A 25000-nucleotide genomic window follows, 5' to 3' on the forward strand; every position below is an offset into this window, starting at 1 on the left:
CAGTGATGAGGTCCATTTACCCCCCCCCCCCCACTCTGCTATACACCATCAGTGATGTAGTCCATTTGCCCCCCACTCTGCTATACACCATAAGTGATGTAGTCCATTTAACCCCCACTCTGCTATACATTATCAGTGATGTAGTCCATTTACCCTACTCTGCTATACACCATCAGTGATGTAGTCCATTTACCCCCCCCACTCTGCTATACACCATCAGTGATGTAGTCAATTTACCCAACTCTGCTATACACCATCAGTGATGTAGTCCATTTGCCCCCCCCCAGCACTCTGCTAAACACCATCAGTGATGTAGTCCATTTACCCCCACCCCCCACTCTGCTATACACCATCAGTTATGTAGTCCATTTACCCCCCCCCCCCCCACTCTGCTATACACCATCAGTGATGTAGTCCATTTACCCCCCACTCTGCTATATACCATCAGTGATGTAGTCCATTTACCCCCCCACTCTGCTCTACACCATCAGTGATGTAGTCCATTTACCCCACTCTGCTTCACACCATCAGTTATGTAGTCCATTTACCCCCTCCCCACTCTGCTATACACCATCAGTGATGTAGTCCATTTACCCCACTCTGCTATACACCATCAGTGATGTAGTCCATTTACCCCCCCCCCACTCTGCTATACACCATCAGTGATGTAGTCCATTTACCCCACTCTGCTATACACCATCAGTGATGTAGTCCATTTACCCCCCCCCCCCACTCTGCTATACACCATCAGTGATGTAGTCCATTTACCCAACTCTGCTATACACCATCAGTGATGTAGTCCATTTTACCCCCCCCCCCCACTCTGCTATACACCATCAGTGATGTAGTCCATTTACCCCCCACTCTGCTATACACCATCAGTGATGTAGTCCATTTACCCCACTCTGCTATACACCATCAGTGATGTAGTCCATTTACCCACTCCGTTATCTATACACCATCAGTGATGTAGTCCATTTACCACCCCCCCCCACTCGCTATAACACCATCAGGGATGGTAGTTCATTTACCCAAACTCTGCTATACACCTTCAGTGATGTAGTCCATTGTACCCCCCCCACCCCCCCCCACTCTGCTATACACCATCAGTGATGTAGTCCATTTGGCCCCCCCCCCACTCTGCTATACACCATCAGTGATGTAGTCCATTTACCCCACTCTACTATACACCATCAGTGATGTAGTCCATTTACCCCCCACTCTGCTATACACCATCAGTGATGTAGTCCATTTACCCCACTCTGCTATACACCATCATTGATGTAGTCCATTTACCCCACTCTGCATACACACATCAGTGATGTAGTCCATTTACCCCCCCCCCCACTCTGCTATACACCATCAGTGATGTAGTCCATTTTGTCCCCACTCTGCTATACACCATCAGTGTGATGTAGTCCATTTAACCCCCACTCTGCTATAAAGCACCACAGTGATGTAGTCCATTTACCCTACTCTGCTATACACCATCAGTGATGTAGTCCATTTACCCCCCCCCCACTCTGCTATACACCATCAGTGATGTAGTCAATTTACCCAACTCTGCTATACACATCAGTGATGTAGTCCATTTGCCCCCCCCTCCACTCTGCTATACACCATCAGTGATGTAGTCCATTTACCCCCACCCCCCACTCTGCTATACACCATCAGTTATGTAGTCCATTTACCCCCCCCCCCACTCTGCTATACACCATCAGTGATGTAGTCCATTTACCCCCCCACTCTGCTATATACCATCAGTGATGTAGGCCATTTACCCCCCCACTCTGCTATACACCATCAGTGATGTAGTCCATTTACCCACCCCCCCACTCTGCTATACACCATCAGTTATGTAGTCCATGTACCCCCCCCCCCCCCACTCTGCTATACACCATCAGTGATGTAGTCCATTTACCCCCCACTCTGCTATAAACCATCAGTGATGTAGTCCATTTACCCCCCCACTCTGCTATACACCATCAGTGATGTAGTCCATTTACCCCATTCTGCTATACACCATCAGTGATGTAGTCCATTTACCCCCCCCCCACTCTGCTATACACCATCAGTGATGTAGTCCATTTACCCCCCCACTCTGCTATACACCATCAGTGATGTAGTCCATTTACCCCACTCTGCTATACACCATCAGTGATGTAGTCCATTTACCCCACTCTGCTATACACCATCAGTGATGTAGTCCATTTACCCCCCCCCCCACTCTGCTATACACCATCAGTGATGTAGTCCATTTACCCAACTCTGCTATACACCATCAGTGATGTAGTCCATTTACCCTCCCCCCCCCCCCCCCCACTCTGCTATACACCATCAGTGATGTAGTCCATTTGCCCCCCACTCTGCTATACACCATCAGTGATGTAGTCCATTTACCCCACTCTGCTATACACCATCAGTGATGTAGTCCATTTACCCCCCCCCCCACTCTGCTATACACCATCAGTGATGTAGTCAATTTACCCAACTCTGCTATACACCATCAGTGATGTAGTCCATTTGCCCCCCCCTCCACTCTGCTATACACCATCAGTGATGTAGTCCATTTACCCCCACCCCCCACTCTGCTATACACCATCAGTTATGTAGTCCATTTACCCCCCCCCCCCCACTCTGCTATACACCATCAGTGATGTAGTCCATTTACCCCCCCACTCTGCTATATACCATCAGTGATGTAGGCCATTTACCCCCCCACTCTGCTATACACCATCAGTGATGTAGTCCATTTACCCACCCCCCACTCTGCTATACACCATCAGTTATGTAGTCCATTTACCCCCCCCCCCCCACTCTGCTATACACCATCAGTGATGTAGTCCATTTACCCCCCCACTCTGCTATAAACCATCAGTGATGTAGTCCATTTACCCCCCCACTCTGCTATACACCATCAGTGATGTAGTCCATTTACCCCATTCTGCTATACACCATCAGTGATGTAGTCCATTTACCCCCCCCCCCACTCTGCTATACACCATCAGTGATGTAGTCCATTTACCCCCCACTCTGCTATACACCATCAGTGATGTAGTCCATTTACCCCACTCTGCTATACACCATCAGTGATGTAGTCCATTTACCCCACTCTGCTATACACCATCAGTGATGTAGTCCATTTACCCCCCCCCCCCCACTCTGCTATACACCATCAGTGATGTAGTCCATTTACCCAACTCTGCTATACACCATCAGTGATGTAGTCCATTTACCCCCCCCCCCCCCCCACTCTGCTATACACCATCAGTGATGTAGTCCATTTGCCCCCCACTCTGCTATACACCATCAGTGATGTAGTCCATTTAACCCCCACTCTGCTATACACCATCAGTGATGTAGTCCATTTACCCCCCCCCCACTCTGCTATACACCATCAGTGATGTAGTCAATTTACCCAACTCTGCTATACACCATCAGTGATGTAGTCCATTTGCCCCCCCCTCCACTCTGCTATACACCATCAGTGATGTAGTCCATTTACCCCCACCCCCCACTCTGCTATACACCATCAGTTATGTAGTCCTTTTACCCCCCCACACTGTGCTATACACCATCAGTGATGTAGTCCATTTACCCCCCCCACTCTGCTATAAACCATCAGTGATGTAGTCCATTTACCCCCCCACTCTGCTATACACCATCAGTGATGTAGTCCATTTACCCCCCCCCCCCCCACTCTGCTATACACCATCAGTGATGTACTCCATTTACCCCCCCACTCTGCTATAAACCATCAGTGATGTAGTCCATTTACCCCACTCTGCTATACACCATCAGTGAAGTAGTCCATTTACCTCCCCCCCCACTCTGCTATAGACCATCAGTGATGTAGTCCATTTACCCCCCCACTCTGCTATATACCATCAGTGATGTAGTCCATTTACCCCCCCACTCTGCTATACACCATCAGTGATGTAGTCCATTTACTCCCCCCCCCCCACTCTGCTATACACCATCAGTTATGTAGTCCATTTACCCCCCCACTCTGCTATAAACCATCAGTGATGTAGTCCATTTACCCCGCCACTCTGCTATAAACCATCAGTGATGTAGTCCATTTACCCCCCCACTCTGCTATACACCATCAGTGATGTAGTCCATTTACCCCCCCCCCCACTCTGCTATACACCATCAGTGATGTAGTCCATTTACCCCCCCCCACTCTGCTATACACCATCAGTGATGTAGTCCATTTACCCCCCCCCCCCCCCCCACTCTGCTATACACCATCAGTGATGTAGTCCATTTACCCCACTCTGCTATACACCATCAGTGATATAGTCCATTTACCCCCCCCCCCCACTCTGCTATACACCATCAGTGATGTAGTCCATTTACCCCACTCTGCTATACACCATCAGTGATGTAGTCCATTTACCCCACTCTGCTATACACCATCAGTGATGTAGTCCATTTACCCCCCCCACTCTGCTATACACCATCAGTGATGTAGTCCATTTACCCCCCCCCCACTACTCCACACCAGCCAATTTCACAGTTTTGTTGTAGCCCCCAACTAGGTCAGCTGATTTCTGTAGTCCCAGGCTTGATGATTAGTTGATAGGTTGAATCCAGCTAAATTATGGCAGTTATACAACATTACACTACTGTACATTTATAACAGATTTCACAACACACTAAGTGTTTGCCTTCAGGCCCCTACTCCACTACCACATATCTACAACACAAAATGCATGTGTACGTGTGTGTGTAGTGTGTATGTTATCATGTGTGTGTGTGTGTGTGTGTGTGTGTGTGTGTGTGTGTGTGTGTGTGTGTGTGTGTGTGTGTGTGTGTGTGTGTGTGTGTGTGTGGGTGTGTGTGTGTGTGTGTGTGTGTGTGTGTGTGTGTGTCTGTGCCTATGTTTGTGTTGCTTCCCAGTCCCTGTGGTTCCATAAGGTGTATTTTTATCTGTTTTTTAAATCTGATTCTACTGCTGCATCAGTTACCTGATGTGGAATAGAGTTCCATGTAGTCATGGCTCTACGTGTTTTGTTTTATTTAACGAGGCAAGTCAGTTAAGAACAAATTCTTATTTACAATGACGGCCTACCAAAATGCAAAAGGCCTCCTGCAGGGACGGGGCTGGGATAAAAAATCTAAATATAGGACAAAACACACATCACGACAAGAGAGACACCACAACACGAGATAAATTGGCCTAGAACAGGCTGCATGTAACTGGTTTAAAATGACTGGACAGAGCTCAATGTGTACCTGATGGTGTTAAATCAGGCTGGGCCCAATCCATATCATGAAAGGTATCCAACAGGGGTCGATTCTGGGTCCTGTACTTTTTACATTAACTATATCAACTTGTCGATAAAAATGTTTAACCTGCATTTGTATTTTATTTATTTTTACTATATTTAACCTTTGTTTAACTAGGCAAGTCAGTTAAGAACAAATTCCTATTTACAATGACGGCCTACCAAAAGGCAAAATGCCTCCTGCAGGGACGGGGCTGGGATTAAAAATTAAAATAAAAGTAAAATATAGGACAAAACACACATCACGACAAGAGAGACACCACAACACTACAGCGACCTAAGACAACAACATAACATGGCAGCAACACATGACAACACAGCATGGTAGCAACACAACATGACAACAACATGGTAGCAACACAACATGACAACAACATGGTAGCAACACAACATGGTAGCAACACAACATGACAACAACATGGTAGAAACACAACATGGTAGCAACACAACATGGTAGCAGAACAACATGGTAGCAGAACAACATGGTAGCAACACAACATGGTAGCAGCACAAAACATGGTACAAACATTATTGGGCTCAGACAACAGCACAAAGGGCAAGAAGGTAGAGACAACAATACATCATGCAAAGCAGCCACAACTGTCAGTAAGAGTGTCCATGATTGAGTCTTTGAATGAAGAGATGGAGATAAAACGTCCCGTTTGGAGACCTCTGGTGGAATGTCTTGTGGGGTATGCATGTGTGTCTGAGCTGTGTGCTAGTCGTTTAAACAGACTTTATTATGGACAGACTTCTCCCCATCTTAGCTACTGTTGTATCAATATGTTTTAACCATGACAGTTTACAATCCAGGGTTACTCCAAGAGGTTTAGTCACCACAACTTGCTCAATTTCCTCACTATTTATTACAAGTTTTAGTTGAGGTTTAGCGTTTAGTGAATGATATGTCCTAAATACAATGCTTTTAGATTCAGAAATATTTAGTACTAATTTATTCCTTGCCACCCACTCTGAAACTAACTGCAGCTCTTTGTTAAGTGTTGCAGTCATTTCAGTCGCTGTGGTAGCTGACGTGTATAGTGTTGAGTCATCTGCATACATAGACATTCTGGCTTTACTCAAAGCCAGTGGCATGTCGTTAGTAAAGATTGAAAAAGTAATGGGCCTAAACAGTTACCCTGGGGAATGCCTGATTCTACCTGGATTATGTTGGAGAGGCTTCTATTAAAGAGCAAGTAACTCTTTATTCACAATATAGCAGGGGGTGTAAAGCCATCACACACATGTTTTTCCATCAGCAGACTATGATCAATAATGTCAAAAGCTGCACTAAAGTCTAACAAAACAGCCCCCACAATCTTTTCATCATCAATTTCTCTCAGCCAATCATCAGTCATTTGTGTAAGTCTTGTGCTAATTGAATGTCCTTCCCTATAAGCGTGCTCAAAGTCTGTTGTCAATTTGTTTACTGTAAAATAGCATTGTATCTGATCAAACACCATTTTTTTTCCAGAAGTTTACTAAGGATTGGTAACAGGCTGAGTGGGTGGCTATTGGAGCCAGTAAAGAGGGGTTTACTATTCTTACTTAGCGGAATTACTGTCAGTTGTACCAGAAAGAAGTGGTTTAGTGTTTAGACCACCACCACCAACGGAGTTTGAGGAAATAAAGCTACTGACTCATGTGTTTCAGTGTGTGTGTGTGTGTGTGTGTGTGTGTGTGTGTGTGTGTGTGTGTGTGTGTGTGTGTGTGTGTGTGTGTGTGTGTGTGTGTGTGTGATCAATGTAATAACTGCAGGATGGACTTTATTCAACATAACTAAAAACAAGGAACACACAGACAAGACATCTCTCGTCTATGCTGATCAACAACACTGGTGAGTGATACATATCTACACATATTAACTAGACATGTTATATTATACAGATTTATTTGTAATAGAGTTTAGTCAATGATTTTTTTTGTTTGTTGTCTTTTTGGAGAGCAGGAGAGGATTAGAGGTAGAAAGAGTTACCAGCTCCATGCTCTAACCCAGGCTTTCCCAACTCTCTCCTCTGTCCTGTGAAACGTCTTGGGGGGGGGGGGGGGGGGGGGGCGAGGAGAGGGGGGGGGCGAGGAGAGGGTTGGGGGGGGGGGGTAGGAAACCCTGTTCTAACCAACTGAACCATCAGAGACTTCCATTCTGGATCTGAGCATGTAGACACATGAAACGCTACAGCTGTTATCCAGATCGGTCCTCCTGCCTCCCAGCCAGTACACATACTGGTTCCATTCCAGTAGCAGCATATCACCATCAAGCCTTTGGGTTCAGCCCATCAACTAATCCATCAAGCCTTTGGGTTCATCCCATCAACTAATCCATCAAGCCTTTGGATTCATCCCATCAACTAATCCATCAAGCCTTTGGATTCATCCCATCAACTAATCCATCAAGGCTTTGGGTTCATCCCATCAACTAATCCATCAAGCCTTTGGATTCAGCCCATCAATTAATCCATCAAGCCTTTGATTCAGCCCATCAATTAATCCATCAAGCCTTTGGGTTCAGGTGTGTTGGTGGAATAATACAACTAAGAGCAGTCAGCTGGAGTTGTCTGGGATGGAGGGAAAGTATTCTAGAGTCATCTCTCCTGTGACGTCATGTTTGACCCTCTATGATGTCATCTCTCTGCGTCCTGTCCTCTCAGGGTTCCTGAGGATGACGTCAGGGTATTCACTGTCTGTGGTGTGTGTGGCGGTGTTCCTTTCCTTGGGGCGATGCCAGGACAGATGCTCGGTCCAGGACGGGACACCAGGAGCGCCAGGAACTCCAGGCCGGGATGGACGACAAGGAGCAAAGGGAGAAAAAGGAGAGCCAGGTAACAGAGAGATGGAGGGATTGGAGAGGAGGGAGAGGAGGGAGAAGGGAGAAGAGAGAAGAGAGAAGAGAGAAGGGAGAGGAGGAGAGAGAGAAGGGAGAAAAGGAGAGGGAGAAGAGAAGGAGAGGAAGGGAGAGGAAGAAACAGCATGTTACATAACCTGTCAGCAAAGAGGACTGTGTGGTTAGTGTGATCAGGGTCTGTTACAGTGGGTCTGTTACAGTGGGTCTGTTACAGTGGGTCTGTTACAGTGGGTCTGTTACAGTGGGGTGGCCAGGGTCTGTTACAGTGGGTCTGTTACAGTGGGGTGGCCAGGGTCTGTTACAGTGGGTCTGTTACAGTGGGTCTGTTACAGTGGGTCTGTTACAGTGGGTCTGTTACAGTGGGGTGGCCAGGGTCTGTTACAGTGGGTCTGTTACAGTGGGTCTGTTACAGTGGGTCTGTTACAGTGGGTCTGTTACAGTGGGGTGGCCAGGGTCTGTTACAGTGGGGTGGCCAGGGTCTGTTACAGTGGGTCTGTTACAGTGGGTCTGTTACAGTGGGTCTGTTACAGTGGGTCTGTGGTATTGATCCCTCATCTTCCTCCCAGCGCTGCAGCTGGATGAGGTGTTGCCTCGTGCACTGAAAGGGACGAAGGGTAGCCGGGGGGTTCCGGGGGACATGGGGCCTAAAGGCTTAAGTGGAGATCTGGGACCTGAGGGTCCCTCTGGGCCCCCTGGTCCCCCTGGCCTCCCAGGGAGTGGCGGGGGCCAATCCCGTCAACACCGCGCGGCCTTCTCCGTGTCCCGGACAGACGTCTCCTACCCCCCTTACAAACGAACCGTGACCTATAACTCCGCCATCACAAGCAGCAGCATGATCGGTTTGAACTCTGGAAAGTTCACCTGCAGCATACCTGGAGTCTACTACTTTGTCTTCCACTCAGAGGCCAAGGTAGGCAGACAAACAGGTATTACACAGACAGACAGACACACAGACAGGTATTACATAGACAGACAGACACACAGACAGACAAGTATTACATAAACAGACAGACAGACAAACAGGTATTAGACAGACAGACAGACAGACAGACAGACAGACAGGCAGGCAGGCAGACAGACAGACAGACAGACAGACAGACAGACAGACAGACAGACAGACAGACAGACAGACAGACAGACAGACAGACAGACAGACAGACAGGTATTACTCTCTCTTTCGACATCTTGTAAAACTGTGTGTGTGTGTGTGTGTGTGTGTGTGTGTGTGTGTGTGTGTGTGTGTGTGTGTGTGTGTGTGTGTGTGTGTGTGTGTGTGTGTGTGTGTAGGTGGGCATGTGTCTATATCTGAACAGTGACGTGCTGGGAGAGAGGAAGCTAGGTTTCTGTGACTACAACGACAGAGCCACTACCCAGGTATGGTTACTATGACAACACCAGCTAGGGTTACTATGACAACACCAAGTAGGGACTGATTTCACCAAATTGGGTTACTATGACGACACCAGGTTGGGTTACTATGACGACACCAGGTTGGGTTACTATGACGACACCAGGTTGGGTTACTATGACGACACCAGGTTGGGTTACTATGACGAAACCTGGGTAAAGAGTTTTAGAATGTTAACTAATCAATTTCAGTATCAACCGTATACAGCTTTAACAACATATATTGCTATGAAGCCAAATATCTTAACACTATTTTATCGTTAATTCCATGATGTGTAGGTTCTGTCAGGAGGTGTGGTGTTGGACCTATCACACGGCAACAAGGTGGGAACCATCCTCCATACTAACCAATCAGCACAGAGTATCATTCATATTAACCAATCACCACACAGCATCCTCCTAACTAACCAATCACCACACAGCATCCTCCATACCAGTGGTTCCCAAACTTTTTATAGTCCCGTATCCCTTCAAACATTCAACCTCCAGCTGTACCCCTCTCTAGCACCAGGGTCAGCGCACTCTCAAATGTTGTTTTTTGCCATCATTGTAATCCTGCCGCACACACACTACACAATACATTTATTAAACATAAGAATGAGTGTGAGTTTTTGTCACAACCGGCTCGTGGGAAGTGACAGAGCTCTTATAGGACCAGGGCACAAATAATTATATAATAATAATAATTTTGCTCTTTATTTAACCATCTCTTTATTTAACCATCTTACATATAAAACCTTATTTGTTCATCACAAATGGTGAATAACATTTTTTTTACATTTTACATTTTAGTCATTTAGCAGACGCCCTTATCCAGAGCGACTTACAGTAGTGAATGCATACATTTCATACATTATTTTTCTGTGCTGGCCCCCCGTGGGAATTGAACCCACAACCCTGGTGTTGCAAACACCATGCTCTACCAACTGAGCTACAGGGAAGGCTAACTCACCACAGGTTAATGTTAAGGGTGTGCTTGAAAGGATGCACATAACTCTGCAATGTTGGGTTGTATTGGAGAGAGTCTCAGTCTTAAATCATTTTCCACACACTCTGTGCCTGTGTTTAGTTTTCATGCTAGTGAGGGCCGAGAATCCACTCTCACATAGGTACGTGGTTGCAAAGGGCATCAGTGTCTTAACAGCACAATTTGCTAAGGCAGGATACTCTGAGTGAAGCCCGATCCAAAAATCTGTCAGTGGCTTCTGATTAAATTACATTTTCACAGAACCGCTTGTTGCAATTTCGATGAGGCTCTCTTGTTCAGATATCGTTAAGTGGACTGGAGGCAGGGCATGAAAGGGATAACGAATCCAGTTGTTTGTGTCGTCCGTTTCAGGAAAGTACCTGCGTAATTGCTCACCCAACTCACTCAGGTGCTTCGCTATATCACATTTGACATTGTCCGTAAACTTGAGTTCATTTGCACACCAAAAAATCATACAATGATGGAAAGACCTGTGTGTTGTCCTTGTTAATGCAGACAGAAAAGAGCTCCAACTTCTTAATCATAGCCTCAATTCTGTCCTGCACATTGAATATAGTTGCGGAGAGTCCCTGTAATACCAGATTCAAATTATTCAGGCGAGAAAAAACATCACCCAGATAGGCCAGTTGTGTTAGAAACTCATCATCACGCAAGCAGTCAGACAAGTGAAAATGATGGTCAGTAAAGAAAACTTTAAGCTCATCTCTCAATTCAAAAAAACGTGTCAATACCTTGATCGTTGAGAACAAGGGCACTTCTGTATGTTGTAAAAGCGTTACATGGTCGCTGCCCATATCATTGCATAATGCAGAAAATACACGAGAGTTCAGGGCCTTGCTTTAACAAAGTTAACCATTTTCACTGTAGTGTCCAAAACGTCTTTCAAGCTGTCAGGCATTCCCTTGGCAGCAAGAGCCTCTCGGTGGATGCTGCAGTTACCCAAATGGCGTCGGGAGCAGCTGCTTGCAGGCGCGTTACCACTACACTATGTCTCCCTGTCATGGCTTTTGCACCATCAGTACAGATGCCAACACATCTTGACCACCAAAGTCCATTTGATGTCACAAAGCTGTCCAGTATTTTAAAAATATCCTCTCCTGTTGTCCTGGTTTCCAGTGGTTTGCAGAAGAGGATTTCTTCCTTAATTGACCCCCATAAACGTAACGGACATATACCAGGAGCTGTGCCAGGCCCGCCACGCCTGTTGACTCATCCAGCTGTAACACATAGAATTCCCTGGCTTGTATGCGAAGCGGTAATTGTTTCAAAACATCTCCTGCCATGTCACTGATGAGTCGCGAAACAGTGTTGTTTGATGAAGGCATTGTCTGTATAGGTTTTTGGGCCCTTTCCCCCAGCATTGTCCCAGCCATATCCACGGAAGCAGGAATAATTAAATCCTCCACAATAGTATGGGGCTTGCCTGTCCTCGCCACTCGGTAGCTCACCATATAAGATGCTTATAGCCCCTTTTTATTAATGGTATCTGTTGCTTTTATACATGTCTTACTTCTTGAAAGTCGTCTTTATTCTCACTCAAAAAACTCCCGTGGCTTATTTTTCAAATTGTCATTTTTTGTTTCTAAATGTCTGCGTGAGTGAAGGTTAGAAGAGTGAAGGTGAAGGTTTCCCGTGAGAGAGTAACCGTTAATGTGATTGGATGTTAATTATTTGACAAGGCTACCTGTATTTGACATTGTGTTGTTATTTTGGTGAACACTAGATGGTTTAATTTTATTTTTGGCAGTGACACGAGGCTACTCAGGCGAGGAAAAAAACTCGCCCAAACGTATAGCCCCGTTGGAAAATATAAATGTACTGTTTGAAAATGTGAAAAAAATATAATAATAATAATATATATATATTTTTTTTAAATGTGAATCACATTTTAATTTGGCGTACCCCCGACGGCATTGCACATACCCCAGTTTGGGAATGCATGCTCCATACTAACCAATCAGCACAGAGCATCCCCCATACTAACCAATCAGCACAGAGCATCATCCATTCTAACCAATCAGCACAGAGCATCATCCATTCTAACCAATCAGCACAGAGCATCATCCATTCTAACCAATCAGCACAGAGCATCATCCAGTAGGAACTGTAAGTGCCTTCTAGACCTACAGAGAAGGCCTAAGGTTTGATAAAAAAATATATGTATTTTTTAAATAAAAATGTAGTTTCAATTTCTATTTCATTTCTATCTTTTCAATAATATTTAAATGGTAATCTGATTATTATATTATTTTCAATGATTTTGTAATTTAATGTCTTCAGTGTGTGTTGGAAAGGAAAGGGTTAACGCTGGAGAGAAAAAAATATCCAATCAGGATTTTCTTTGGTGGTCTCCGGGGAGATAAAACCAGTTAACTAGCTTAGCTATTGGCTTTCAGAAGCTAGGAAGAATGCCTCTGCCATTCAACTGTATTAGAGCAGAATTTTTAGAGTGACAGTGGAATCAACCAATCACATTTTGACTTGCAATGGGTGGGACAGTTTTACAAAAAAAAAGAGGAAAATGTAGGGCTGCTAGAGACACGCCCCTACTGAGAGTGTGAGCCAATAGCACGAGCACTAGTTTTCCTAAGGTCAAGTTACTTTGTGTCGTTAGCTAGTGTGTAGGTGTTAGCTTTGAGGACTGAGGAGGATGTGTTTGCTAATTTGTTACCATCGCCCTTTTTCAAAATTAACTTTCAACAAGAAGTTAAAATATTCATAATCATGCCACTGTTTTACTATTGCATCTCGCTTGCTGTTAACTATCTACGGGTGACCATGATTGGGTGAAACACGGGTGACCATGACTGGGTGAAACACGGGTGACCGTGACTGGGTGACCATGACTGGGTGAAACACGGGTGACCTTGACTGGGTGAAACACGGGTGACCTTGACTGGGTGAAACACGGGTGACCGTGACTGGGTGAAACACGGGTGACCTTGACTGGGTGAAACACGGGTGACCTTGACTGGGTGAAACACGGGTGACCGTGACTGGGTGAAACACGGGTGACCTTGACTGGGTGAAACACGGGTGACCGTGACTGGGTGAAACACGGGTGACCGTGACTGGGTGACCGTGACTGGGTGAAACACGACTGCATTAAACTTTAGATCACCGGTTACTTTGTGTGCAGAACTTTATAAAATAAGTTTGCAATGGGATGTAGCTAGCTAATAGTAGTACATTTTGATTTGGAAACGCTAAATGGTTGTGTTTTTATTGTCATGCTTGGGGCCTGCTGGTTTATTATGTCAGATTGAATGGGATGTCTGCTGTCTTCCCATCAGCTGTGCTATATAGGCCTAGCTCTTCTACATGGAGTGTAGCATCGTCCATACCAACAACACACAATGATTCTATAAACAGGTGTGTAACCAGGTGTGTTAATATATCCAGGTGTGGCTGGAGCCGTTTAAAGACGAGCAGCCGGAGAATGTGAAGGATGACAGGAAGGACAAGAAGATCGTGTTCAACGGCTTCCTGCTCTTCCCCACCAAGAAGTGATGTCACAACGCCGTGCAGTGACCTCGTCACACGAGTTGTCCCAGGAACCAACCATTACTAACACTGTTCTATACTGTTCTGTACTGATCTATACTGTTCTATACTGTTCTATACTGATCTATACTGTTCTATATACTGTTCTATACTGATCTATACTGTTCTATATACTGATCTATACTGTTCTATACTGATCTATACGGTTCTATACGGTTCTATACTGATCTATACTGATCTATACTGTTCTATATACTGTTCTATACTGATCTATACTGTTCTATATACTGATCTATACTGATCTATACTGATCTATACGGTTCTATACTGTTCTATACTGATCTATACTGTTCTATACGGTTCTATACGGTTCTATACTGATCTATACTGATCTATACTGATCTATACAGTTCTATACTGATCTATACTGATCTATACTGTTCTATACTGTTCTATACCGTTCTATACAGTTCTATACTGATCTATACTGTTCTATACCGTTCTATACCGATCTATACTGTTCTATACCGATCTATACCGTTCTATACCGTTTTATACAGTTCTATACTTTTCTATACTGATCATCTATTCTGATCTATACTGTTCTATACTGATCTGTACTGTTCTATACTGTTCTATACTGATCTATACTGTTCTATATACTGTTCTATACTGTTCTATGCTGATCGATACTGATCTATACGGATCTATACTGTTTATACTGTTCTATACTGATCTATACTGTTCTATACTGTTCTATACTGATCTATACTGTTCTATACTGTTCTGTACTGATCTATACTGTTCTATACTGTTCTATACCGATCTATACCGTTCTATACCGTTTTATACAGTTCTATACTTTTCTATACTGATCATCTATTCTGATCTATACTGTTCTATACTGATCTGTACTGTTCTATACTGTTCTATACTGATCTATACTGTTCTATATACTGTTCTATACTGTTCTATGCTGATCGATACTGATCTATACGGATCTATACTGTTTATATTGTTCTATACTGATCTATACTGTTCTATAGTGATCTATACTGTTCTATACCGATCTATACTGTTCTATACTGTTCTATACTGTTCTATACTGATCTATACTGCTCTATATACTGTTCTATACTGATCTATACTGTTCTATACTGATCTATACTGATCTATACTGATCTATACTGCTCTATATCTATACTGCTCGGTATATACTGTTCTATACTGATCTATACTGTTCTATGCTGATATATATACTGTTCTATGCTGATATATATACTGTTCTATATACTGTTCTATACTGTTCCATGCCAACCCTGCCATTATTGATATAAAACACAGTGCCTAGTGAAAGTCACACACACCCCTTGCAGTCTTCACATTTGATGTTTTTCTTACCAATCTACACATCCTACTCCACATTTTAAAGAAATTATAGAACATTTTCCAAATGAATAATAAAAATACAATTTAAAACGAAGATGTCTTGATTGTTTATGTCTTCACATCCAACAGCTAATACATTCTGGAAACACCATTACAGCGAATACATTCTGGAAACACCATTACGGCGAATACATTCTGGAAACACCATTACAGCTAATACATTCTGGAAACACCATTACAGCTAATATATTCTGGAAACACCATTACAGCGAATACATTCTGGAAACACCATTACAGCTAATACATTCTGGAAACACCATTACGGCGAATACATTCTGGAAACACCATTACGGCGAATACATTCTGGAAACACCATTACAGCTAATACATTCTGGAAACACCATTACAGCGAATACATTCTGGAAACACCATTACAGCTAATATATTCTGGAAACACCATTACAGCGAATACATTCTGGAAACACCATTACAGCTAATAGATTCTGGAAACACCATTACAGCGAATACATTCTGGAAACACCATTACAGCGAATACATTCTGGAAACACCATTACAGCTAATACATTCTGGAAACACCATTACAGCGAATACATTCTGGAAACACTATTACAGCGAATACATTCTGGAAACACCATTACGGCTAATACATTCTGGAAACACCATTACGGCGAATACATTCTGGAAACACCATTACAGCTAATAGATTCTGGAAACACCATTACAGCGAATACATTCTGGAAACACCATTACAGCGAATACATTCTGGAAACACCATTACAGCTAATACATTCTGGAAACACCATTACAGCGAATACATTCTGGAAAGACAATTACAGCTAATAGATTCTGGAAACACCATTACAGCGAATACATTCTGGAAACACCATTACAGCGAATACATTCTGGAAACACCATTACAGCTAATACATTCTGGAAACACCATTACAGCGAATACATTCTGGAAACACTATTACAGCGAATACATTCTGGAAACACCATTACGGCTAATACATTCTGGAAACACCATTACGGCGAATACATTCTGGAAACACCATTACAGCTAATAGATTCTGGAAACACCATTACAGCGAATACATTCTGGAAACACCATTACAGCGAATACATTCTGGAAACACCATTACAGCTAATACATTCTGGAAACACCATTACAGCGAATACATTCTGGAAACACCATTACAGCTAATACATTCTGGAAACACCATTACAGCTAATACATACTGGAAACACCATTACAGCGAATACATTCTGGAAACACCATTACAGCTGTGAATCATGTTGAGTAAGACTCTTAGGGCAACATACAGTAGTCAGAGATTATTCATTACCCTTGATTTATTCCACATTTTATTGTGTTACAGCTTGGATTCAAAATGGATTAAATAGAATGACAAAGTGAAAACGTTTATTTTTTTATTTTTATGTAGCACATTTATTGAAAATGAAATACAGAAACGTCACAATGACATAAATATTCACACCTGTGAGTCAATACTTTGTAGAAGAACCTTTGGCAGCGATTACAGCTGTGAGTCTTTCTGGGTCAGTCTCTAAGAGCTGTGAGTCTTTCTGGGTAATTCTCTAAGAGCTGTGAATCTTTCTGGGTAAGGCTCTAAGAGCTGTGAGTCTTTCTGGGTCAGTCTCTAAGAGCTGTGAGTCTTTCTGGGTAAGGCTCTAAGAGCTGTGAGTCTTTCTGGGTCAGTCTCTAAGAGCTGTGAGTCTTTCTGGGTCAGTCTCTAAGAGCTGTGAGTCTTTCTGGGTAAGGCTCTAAGAGCTGTGAGTCTTTCTGGGTCAGTCTCTAAGAGCTGTCAGTCTTTCTGGGTCAGTCTCTAAGAGCTGTGAGTCTTTCTGGGTCAGTCTCTAAGAGCTGTGAGTCTTTCTGGGTAAGTCTCTAAGAGCTGTGAGTCTTTCTGGGTCAGTCTGTAAGAGCTGTGAGTCTTTCTGGGTAAGTCTCTAAGAGCTGTGAGTATTTCTGGGTCAGTCTCTAAGAGCTGTGAGTCTTTCTAGGTAAGTCTAAGAGCTGTGAGTCTTTCTGGGTAAGGCTCTAAGAGCTGTGAGTCTTTCTGGGTCAGTCTCTAAGAGCTGTGAGTCTTTCTGGGTCAGTCTCTAAGAGCTGTGAGTCTTTCTGGGTAAGGCTCTAAGAGCTGTGAGTCTTTCTGGGTCAGTCTCTAAGAGCTGTCAGTCTTTCTGGGTCAGTCTCTAAGAGCTGTGAGTCTTTCTGGGTCAGTCTCTAAGAGCTGTGAGTCTTTCTGGGTAAGTCTCTAAGAGCTGTGAGTCTTTCTGGGTCAGTCTGTAAGAGCTGTGAGTCTTTCTGGGTAAGTCTCTAAGAGCTGTGAGTATTTCTGGGTCAGTCTCTAAGAGCTGTGAGTCTTTCTAGGTAAGTCTAAGAGCTGTGAGTCTTTCTGGGTAAGTCTCTAAGAGCTGTGAGTCTTTCTGGGTAAGTCTCTAAGAGCTTTCCACATCTGGATTGTGCAACATTTGCCCATTATTCTTATAAAATTCTTCAAGTTCTGTCAAACTGTTTATTGATCATTGCTAGACAATCATTTTCAAGTCTTGCCAGAGATTTTCAAGTAGTTTGAAGTCGGAAGTTTACATACACCTTAGCCAAATACAATTAAACTCAGTTTTTCCACAATTCCTGACATTTAATCCTAGTAAAAATTCCCTGTTTTAGGTCAGTTAGGATCACCACTTTATTTTAAGAATGTGAAATGTCAGAATAATAGTAGAGAGAATGATTTATTTTAGCTTTTATTTCTTTCTTTCATCACATACCCAGTGGGTCAGAAGTTTACATACACTCAATTAGTATTTGGTAACATTGCCTTTAAATTGTTTAACTTGGGTCAAACGTTTCGGGTAGCCTTCCACAAGCTTCCCACAGTAAATTTGGTGAATTTTGGCCCATTCCTCCTGACAGAGCTGGTGTAACTGAGTCAGGTTTGTAGGCCACCTTGCTCGCACACGCTTTTTCAGTTCTGCGCACAAATTTTCTATGGGATTGAGGTCAGGGCTTTGTGATGGTCACTCCAATACCTTGACTTTGTTGTCCTTAATGCATTTTGCCACAACTTTGGAAGTATGCTTGGGGTCATTGTCCATTTGGAAGACCCACAGCTGATGTTCTGGAAGAGCTGCAAAATCTGGATCCCTACAAATCAGCTGGGCTAGACAATCTGGACCCACTCTTCCAAAAATTATCCGCCGCCATTGTTGCAATCCCTATTACTAATCTGTTCAACCTCTCTTTCATATCAGCTGAGATTCCTAAATATTGGAAAGTGGCTGCGGTCATCCCCCTCTTCAAAGCGGGAGACACTCTAGACCCAAACTGTTAGACCTATATCCATCCTGCCCTGCCTTTCTAAAGTCTTCAAAAGCCAAGTGAACAAACAGTTCACTGACCATTTCGAATCCCACCGTACCTTCAGTACTGTGCAGCCGTATTCATCGACCTGGCCAAGGCTTTCGTCTCTGTCAATCATCGTACTCATATCGGCAGACTCAACAGCCTTGGTTTCTCTAATGACTGCCTCGCCTGGTTCACCAACTACTTCTCAGACAGAGTTCAGTTTGTCAAATCGAAGGGCCTGTTGTCCGGACCTCTGGCAGTCTCTATCGGGGTGCCACAAGGTTCAATTCTCGGGCCAACTCTTTTCTCTGTATATATCAATGATGTCGCTCTTGCTGCGGGTGATTCTTTGATCCACCTCTACGCAGACGACACCATTCTGTATACATCTGGCCCTTCTATGGATACTGTGTTATTAATTATAAACATCGTTTGACATGTTTCGACGAACTTGCAGCATCAAGCTATGAGAATAGAAAGGTTCAGAAGTTTTGTGAAGCATCACAGTACAGTGGAAAAATATATGGCCAATACAAATCAAACTGGATGGTGTTCAGAGATAGATGGGAGGGGTTGAGTGGAGCTGAAGGATGAGACTAAAAACAACAAGATAACTAATGTAAAATATAAATATATATAATGTATATAGTATGTATAAGCTGAAAGTAGAAGCCTAAGTGTTCTTGTCCATTAGTTTACTCCAATTAGGAGAGGTTGTGGTAGGGTTAGGGGAAAATAATAAAGGAAAATATATTTACAAAAAATATATATGGGGGATTGGAAATGGTGCAGACAATTACATTGATGGAAGCTACAATCTATCTATAATGTTACAGTTAATAAAAATTAATAAATAAAAAAAACCTTGGTGAGAAACCACATATCACAGTCACACGTTGCTCTTTCATATTTCTATTGATCCTGTATTGATCCTGTATTGATCCTGTCATCAGCATCATGTTATGAACTGTCACTGCCAGGGACTGTAAGATGTAAGAAGGGCTATATAAATACGTTTGATTTGATTTGATTTGACTGGGGTGTTTGTCAGGATCTATGAAAGGAGTAAAGTTAGAGGAAGTTAGAGGAAGTTAGAGGAAGACCTGCCTCAGTCTTCAGAAAACCTAATGGAGAGGTTTTTTTTCACACACACACATACAGTCAACACACACACACACACACACACACACACACACACACACACACACACACACACACACACACACACACACACACACACACACACACACACACACACACACACACACACACACACACACACACACACACACACACACACATACAAACACGTACACGCATGTGACCATGGCCCTGGAGATGTGAAACCTGCTGAGGATGCAGATGTGACCACAGGTTCTGCTTTGGTTCCAGTTCCCTGAGGACAAAACACCTCCTCTCCTCTCCCTCTCGCCCTCTCTCCTTCTCTCTCTCCCTCTCTCTCCCTCTCTCTCTCCCTCTCTCCTTCTCTCTCTCCCTCTCTCTCCCCCTCTCCCTCTCTCTCTCTCTCTCTCTCTCTCTCTCTCTCTCCCTCTCTCTCTCCCTCTCTCTCTCCCTCTCTCTCCCTCTCTCTCTCCCCTCTCCTCTCTCTCTCTCTCTCTCTCTATGTCTCTCTCTCTCTCTCTGTCTCTCTCTCTCTCTCGCTCTCTCTCTGTCTCCTCATACTACAATCACACAGCATACAGTATCGTACAGTATTGTGCATCTTCTCTACTGCAGGTAAGCCTGTTTAATCTGAGATATAACCGGATATAACCTGTGATAATATATGAACTTCTGTCCTCTGCTGCTGTAGTTTGTGTCACAACAGTTGAACTGAACTTGTTGATAAGGTTGTTAAATCAGTTTCTGTCTTTGGATATACACAGGTTTTTTGTGTTGTAGACATAATTAAAACAAACAGATTTCAGCTGGTGTTGATCGTTTTATCTCTCCTCTCATCTCTCTGCTTTTCTCCTGTCCCGTCTCTTCTCCTCTTCTCTCTCTGAACTCTCCTCTCTCCTCTCTCCCTCTCCTCTCTCCTCTCTCCTCTCTCCTCTCTCCTCTCTCCTCTCTCCCTCTGAACTCGCCACGCTTTCCTCTCTCCTCCCTCCCTCTGAACTCTCCTCTCTCCTCTCTCCCGCTCCTCTCTCCCTCTCCTCTCTCCTCTCTCTTCTCTCCCTCTCCTCTCTCCCTCTCTTCTCTCCTCTCTCCCTTTGAACTCTCCACGCTTTCCTCTCTCCTCTCTCCCTCTGAACTCTCCTCTCTCCTCTCTCCCTCTGAACTCTCCACGCTCTCCTCTCTTTTCCAGGTCTCTCTTCAGTGGTTGCTATGGTCTGTTTTTGCATTGCTATGGGAGCTATGCTCTCATTGGCTCTGCCTGACCTGGTTACCATGGAGACGTGTACATCGGCGGGGACGCCTGGACTGCATGGTTTCCCAGGGTTGCCAGGAAGGGACGGACGAGATGGAGAGACGGGGGAGAAGGGAGTGTCAGGTACACCCCCCCACCAACCCCCCCCCCACAGGTACATTCCAGGGGACATGATCACATCTCAAAACGTTCCCTCTTCTGTCCAGGTGTTGTATTTGGACCAGGCCAGAAACCAGAGGGGGGCCAGAAGGGGGAGCCAGGTGTGAAGGGAGCGGTTGGGAAGCCAGGTCGTAGTGGTGTGAGAGGAGATAAGGGATCCCCAGGGCCAGAGGGAGCCCGGGGAGAGCCAGGGGAGTCGGGCTCAGCAGGATCTCTGCTCCAATCTGCCTTCAGCGTGGCCAGAGGCACCGCCAGCCCTCCAGAGAAGGCCAGCCCCATCAGATTTACCTCTGTCATCACTGATGTTAACAAGGACTACAACACAGAGACTGGACGCTTCAGGTAATGCCGGGCTACTTAACTTTCTAAATCCTAACATTGCTGATGCTCTCACAACGACCCGCCTTCCCTGTAGTTTTGTCTTGGCAACGTACGTAGTGGTGCGCACATAAGTCTTCTCTTGGTTCTGAGGATTCTCGATACCAAGCTCTTAACGTAGCTAGAACGATCTGTGGCTGAAAGTCAGACGTTCACGCTCGCCATACAAAGTTTGAAATATCTAGCCAATACATTTTGAATTGAATATCATTGCTTGTGAATATCAGAGTTGTAACAATTTGACACATTGGCTAAAGCAAATATCAACCCATAGTACTCATGTCTCCATATTCTGGATGATGGGAAACAACGAAATCATCTCACTGGCTTCTTTTCTGAGCTCTCATTGGCTATTGCTGGTCACTGTTCTCAAAACGTGTCATTACATACATCACACTACAAGAGCATTGCAGATTTTATGCCGATAAAATCAAACATTTGAAAATGTTGGGCCGTCTGGGACTGCTCAAAGAGGGGATCGTAGCCCTCAGATAGCATCTCTGACCTGCTCTGTGCTGTCCGCATGCCCGAGTAGGCAACAACATTGGGATTTTGTCTCTGATCTTAAAAATGTGTCTAGGAAAGTTAAATCAGGGCCAAAATCATGTAGCGTACGCCTTATCTGACTGTCTGAGATATCCTTACAATTCTGAGAGCCCGTACTGCAGCATTTAATGTCAGCAGAATGAACCACGGTAACTCAGTGGCTCGCGACGTGTACAAGGCAAGCAGGTACGAGCTCCGCAAATCCATTAGGGCTGCAAAAAGACAATAGACTCAAACTTGAATTGATGTTCGACAACTCAGACTTGCGACACGTGGCAAGGACTACAGACTATAACAGACTGCAAAGATACATCCAGCTGTGTGGTGCCCACCGAAGCCTCCCTCCCAGACGAGTTTAACACATTCTTCGCTCACTTCGAGGAAGACAATACCGAGCCATCCAGGAGGACTCTCGCTGCTCCAGACGACCAGGTGCTTTCCCTCTCCGTGACTGACGTGAGGAAAACTCTCAGAAGAGTGAATACTCACAAAGCTGCCGGCTTTGTGATGACATCCCTGATCGCGTCCTCAGATTGTGTGCTGACCAGCTGGCTGGCGTCTTCTCGGACATCTTCAACCTGTCCCTGTCCCAGGCTGTAGTCCCCACTTGCTTCAAGGAGACACTCTCCGTCACGCTGACCTGGTCATCATGAAGTGCTTCGAGAGGCTGGTCATAGCCCACATCAAGGCCAGCATGCCAGGCACACTGGACACACTCCAATTAGCCTACCACTCCAACAGATACACACTGGACACATTAGTGAGGAGGGAACATGCTCCGATCCACATCAACAGGACTGCAGTAGAGAGAGTCAGCAGTTTGTAGTTCCTTGGCGTCCATATCACCGAGGACTTGACATGGACCAACACCACCACTCTGGTCAAGAGGGCGCAACAGAGTCTCTACTTCTTAAGGTGATGAAAGAAATTCTGCATGCCGCCCTGGGTCCTTTCCCAATACTACCGCTGCACCATCGAGAGCATCCTGACCAGCTGCATCACAGCCAAGGTAACGGGAATTGCGCCGTTAACAATTGCAAGGCCCTCCAGTGGGTGGTGAAGACCGTGCTCCCACACATCCAGGACAACTACTTGAAACGGTGCCTGAGGAAGGCACCCGGCATCATCAAGGACCCCACACACCCCAGAGCTGTTCTCTCCCTCACCGTTGGGCAGACGGTATCGGAGCATGAGGTCTGATACCAAAAGGCTCACAGACAGTTTCTATCTACAAGCCATCAGACTTCTGAACACTTGATCTGGACTGACCACCTGCTCTGATTCTAACAGGACTGACCTCCTGCTCTGATTCTAACAGGACTGACCACCTGCTCTGATTCTAACAGGACTGACCACCTGCTCTGATTCTAACAGGACTGACCACCTGCTCTGATTCTAACAGGACTGACCACCTGCTCTGATTCTAACAGGACTGACCACCTGCTCTGATTCTAACCCTAACAGGACTGACCACCTGCTCTGATTCTAACAGGACTGACCACCTGCTCTGATTCTAACAGGACTGACCACCTGCTCTGATTCTAACAGGACTGACCACCTGCTCTGATTCTAACAAGACTGACCACCTGCTCTGATTCTAACAGGACTGACTACCTGCTCTGATTCTAACAGGACTGACCCCCTGCTCTGATTCTAACCCTAACAGGACTGACCACCTGCTCTGATTCTAACAGGACTGACCACCTGCTCTGATTCTAACCCTAACAGGACTGACCACCTGCTCTGATTCTCCACACCTTAGCGCGCACACACACACACACACACCACACACACACACACACACACACACACACACACACACACACACACACACACACACACACACACACCAAATCAAATCAAATGTATTTATAAAGCCCTTTTTACATCAGCTGATATCTCAAAGTGATGTACAGAAACCCAGCCTAAAACCCCAAACAGCAAGCAATGCAGGTTTAGAAGCACGGTGGCTAGGAAAAACTCCCTAGAAAGGCCAGAACCTTGGAAGAAACCTAGAGAGGAACCAGGCTATGAGGGGTGGCCAGGAAAAACTCCCTAGAAAGGCCAGAACCTAGAAAGAAACCTAGAGAGGAACCAGGCTATGAGGGGTGTCTAGGAAAAACTCCCTAGAAAGGCCAGAACCTAGGAAGAAACCTAGAGAGGAACCAGGCTATGAGGGGTGGCTAGGAAAAACTCCCTAGAAAGGCCAGAACCTAGGAATAAACCTAGAGAGGACCCAGGCTATGAGGGAGGCGACACACACATCACAACTGCTGCTACCAGACTTGTATTATCATTGCTAAATATTGCACATTTTAAAAACTCGCCCTCCACCCAATCCCCAATAGTGTAAATATTATACTATAAATGGTGCCTTCCTGTATTATACTGATGCTAAAATGTTTATTCTATTCTACTTTATGTTCATATTCTTAAATTGTATTATTTATTTTTGTTGTTGCATTGTCAAGAAGGAACCTGCCAGTAAGCATTTCATTGGACGATGTAAACCATGTGAATCATGTACAAATGACTGATACTACTAGAAACTGTCTGTGTCTGTTAACTGTCTGTTTAACTGTCAGCCAGTCAGCCAGGCAGCCAGTCAGCCAGTCAGCCAGCTAGTCAGTCAGTCAGCCAGTCAGTCAGCCAGTCAGCCAGTCAGCCAGTCAGTCAGCTAGTCAGCCAGTCAGCTAGTCAGCTAGTCAGCCAGTCAGCCAGTCAGTCA

At 44.7% G+C, this 25000-nt stretch overlaps 2 protein-coding genes across 3 annotated transcripts in view; both read left to right on the forward strand.

Annotated features, from left to right (window-relative positions):
- Positions 1–7005: 7005 nt before the first annotated feature.
- Positions 7006–14312, forward strand: c1qa (complement component 1, q subcomponent, A chain). 2 transcript variants are annotated; one of them, XM_029770422.1, is made up of 6 exons: positions 7006–7131; positions 7943–8113; positions 8703–9046; positions 9424–9510; positions 9823–9867; positions 13934–14312. In XM_029770422.1, the coding sequence occupies exons 1-6, from the start codon at positions 7113–7115 to the stop codon at positions 14039–14041; spliced, it is 774 nt and encodes a 257-aa protein (XP_029626282.1). In that variant the 5' UTR covers positions 7006–7112; the 3' UTR covers positions 14042–14312. The 2 variants fall into 2 exon arrangements, with proteins under 2 accessions (XP_029626282.1, XP_029626283.1); XM_029770423.1 differs by lacking the exon at positions 7006–7131 and adding an exon at positions 7444–7803.
- A 6120-nt stretch (positions 14313–20432) lies between these two features.
- Positions 20433–25000, forward strand: part of c1qc (complement component 1, q subcomponent, C chain) — a 12683-nt gene continuing 8115 nt past the window's right edge. Inside the window, exons 1-3 of the mRNA XM_029770424.1 lie at positions 20433–20555; positions 21127–21312; positions 21396–21690. Of these exons, the coding sequence (XP_029626284.1) occupies positions 21147–21312; positions 21396–21690 (461 nt within the window). The 5' untranslated portion in view covers positions 20433–20555; positions 21127–21146. The remainder of the gene's footprint in view (positions 20556–21126; positions 21313–21395; positions 21691–25000) is intronic.

The sequence above is a fragment of the Salmo trutta genome, chromosome 12 (genome assembly GCF_901001165.1).
Source record: "Salmo trutta chromosome 12, fSalTru1.1, whole genome shotgun sequence".
Lineage (NCBI taxonomy): Eukaryota > Metazoa > Chordata > Actinopteri > Salmoniformes > Salmonidae > Salmo > Salmo trutta.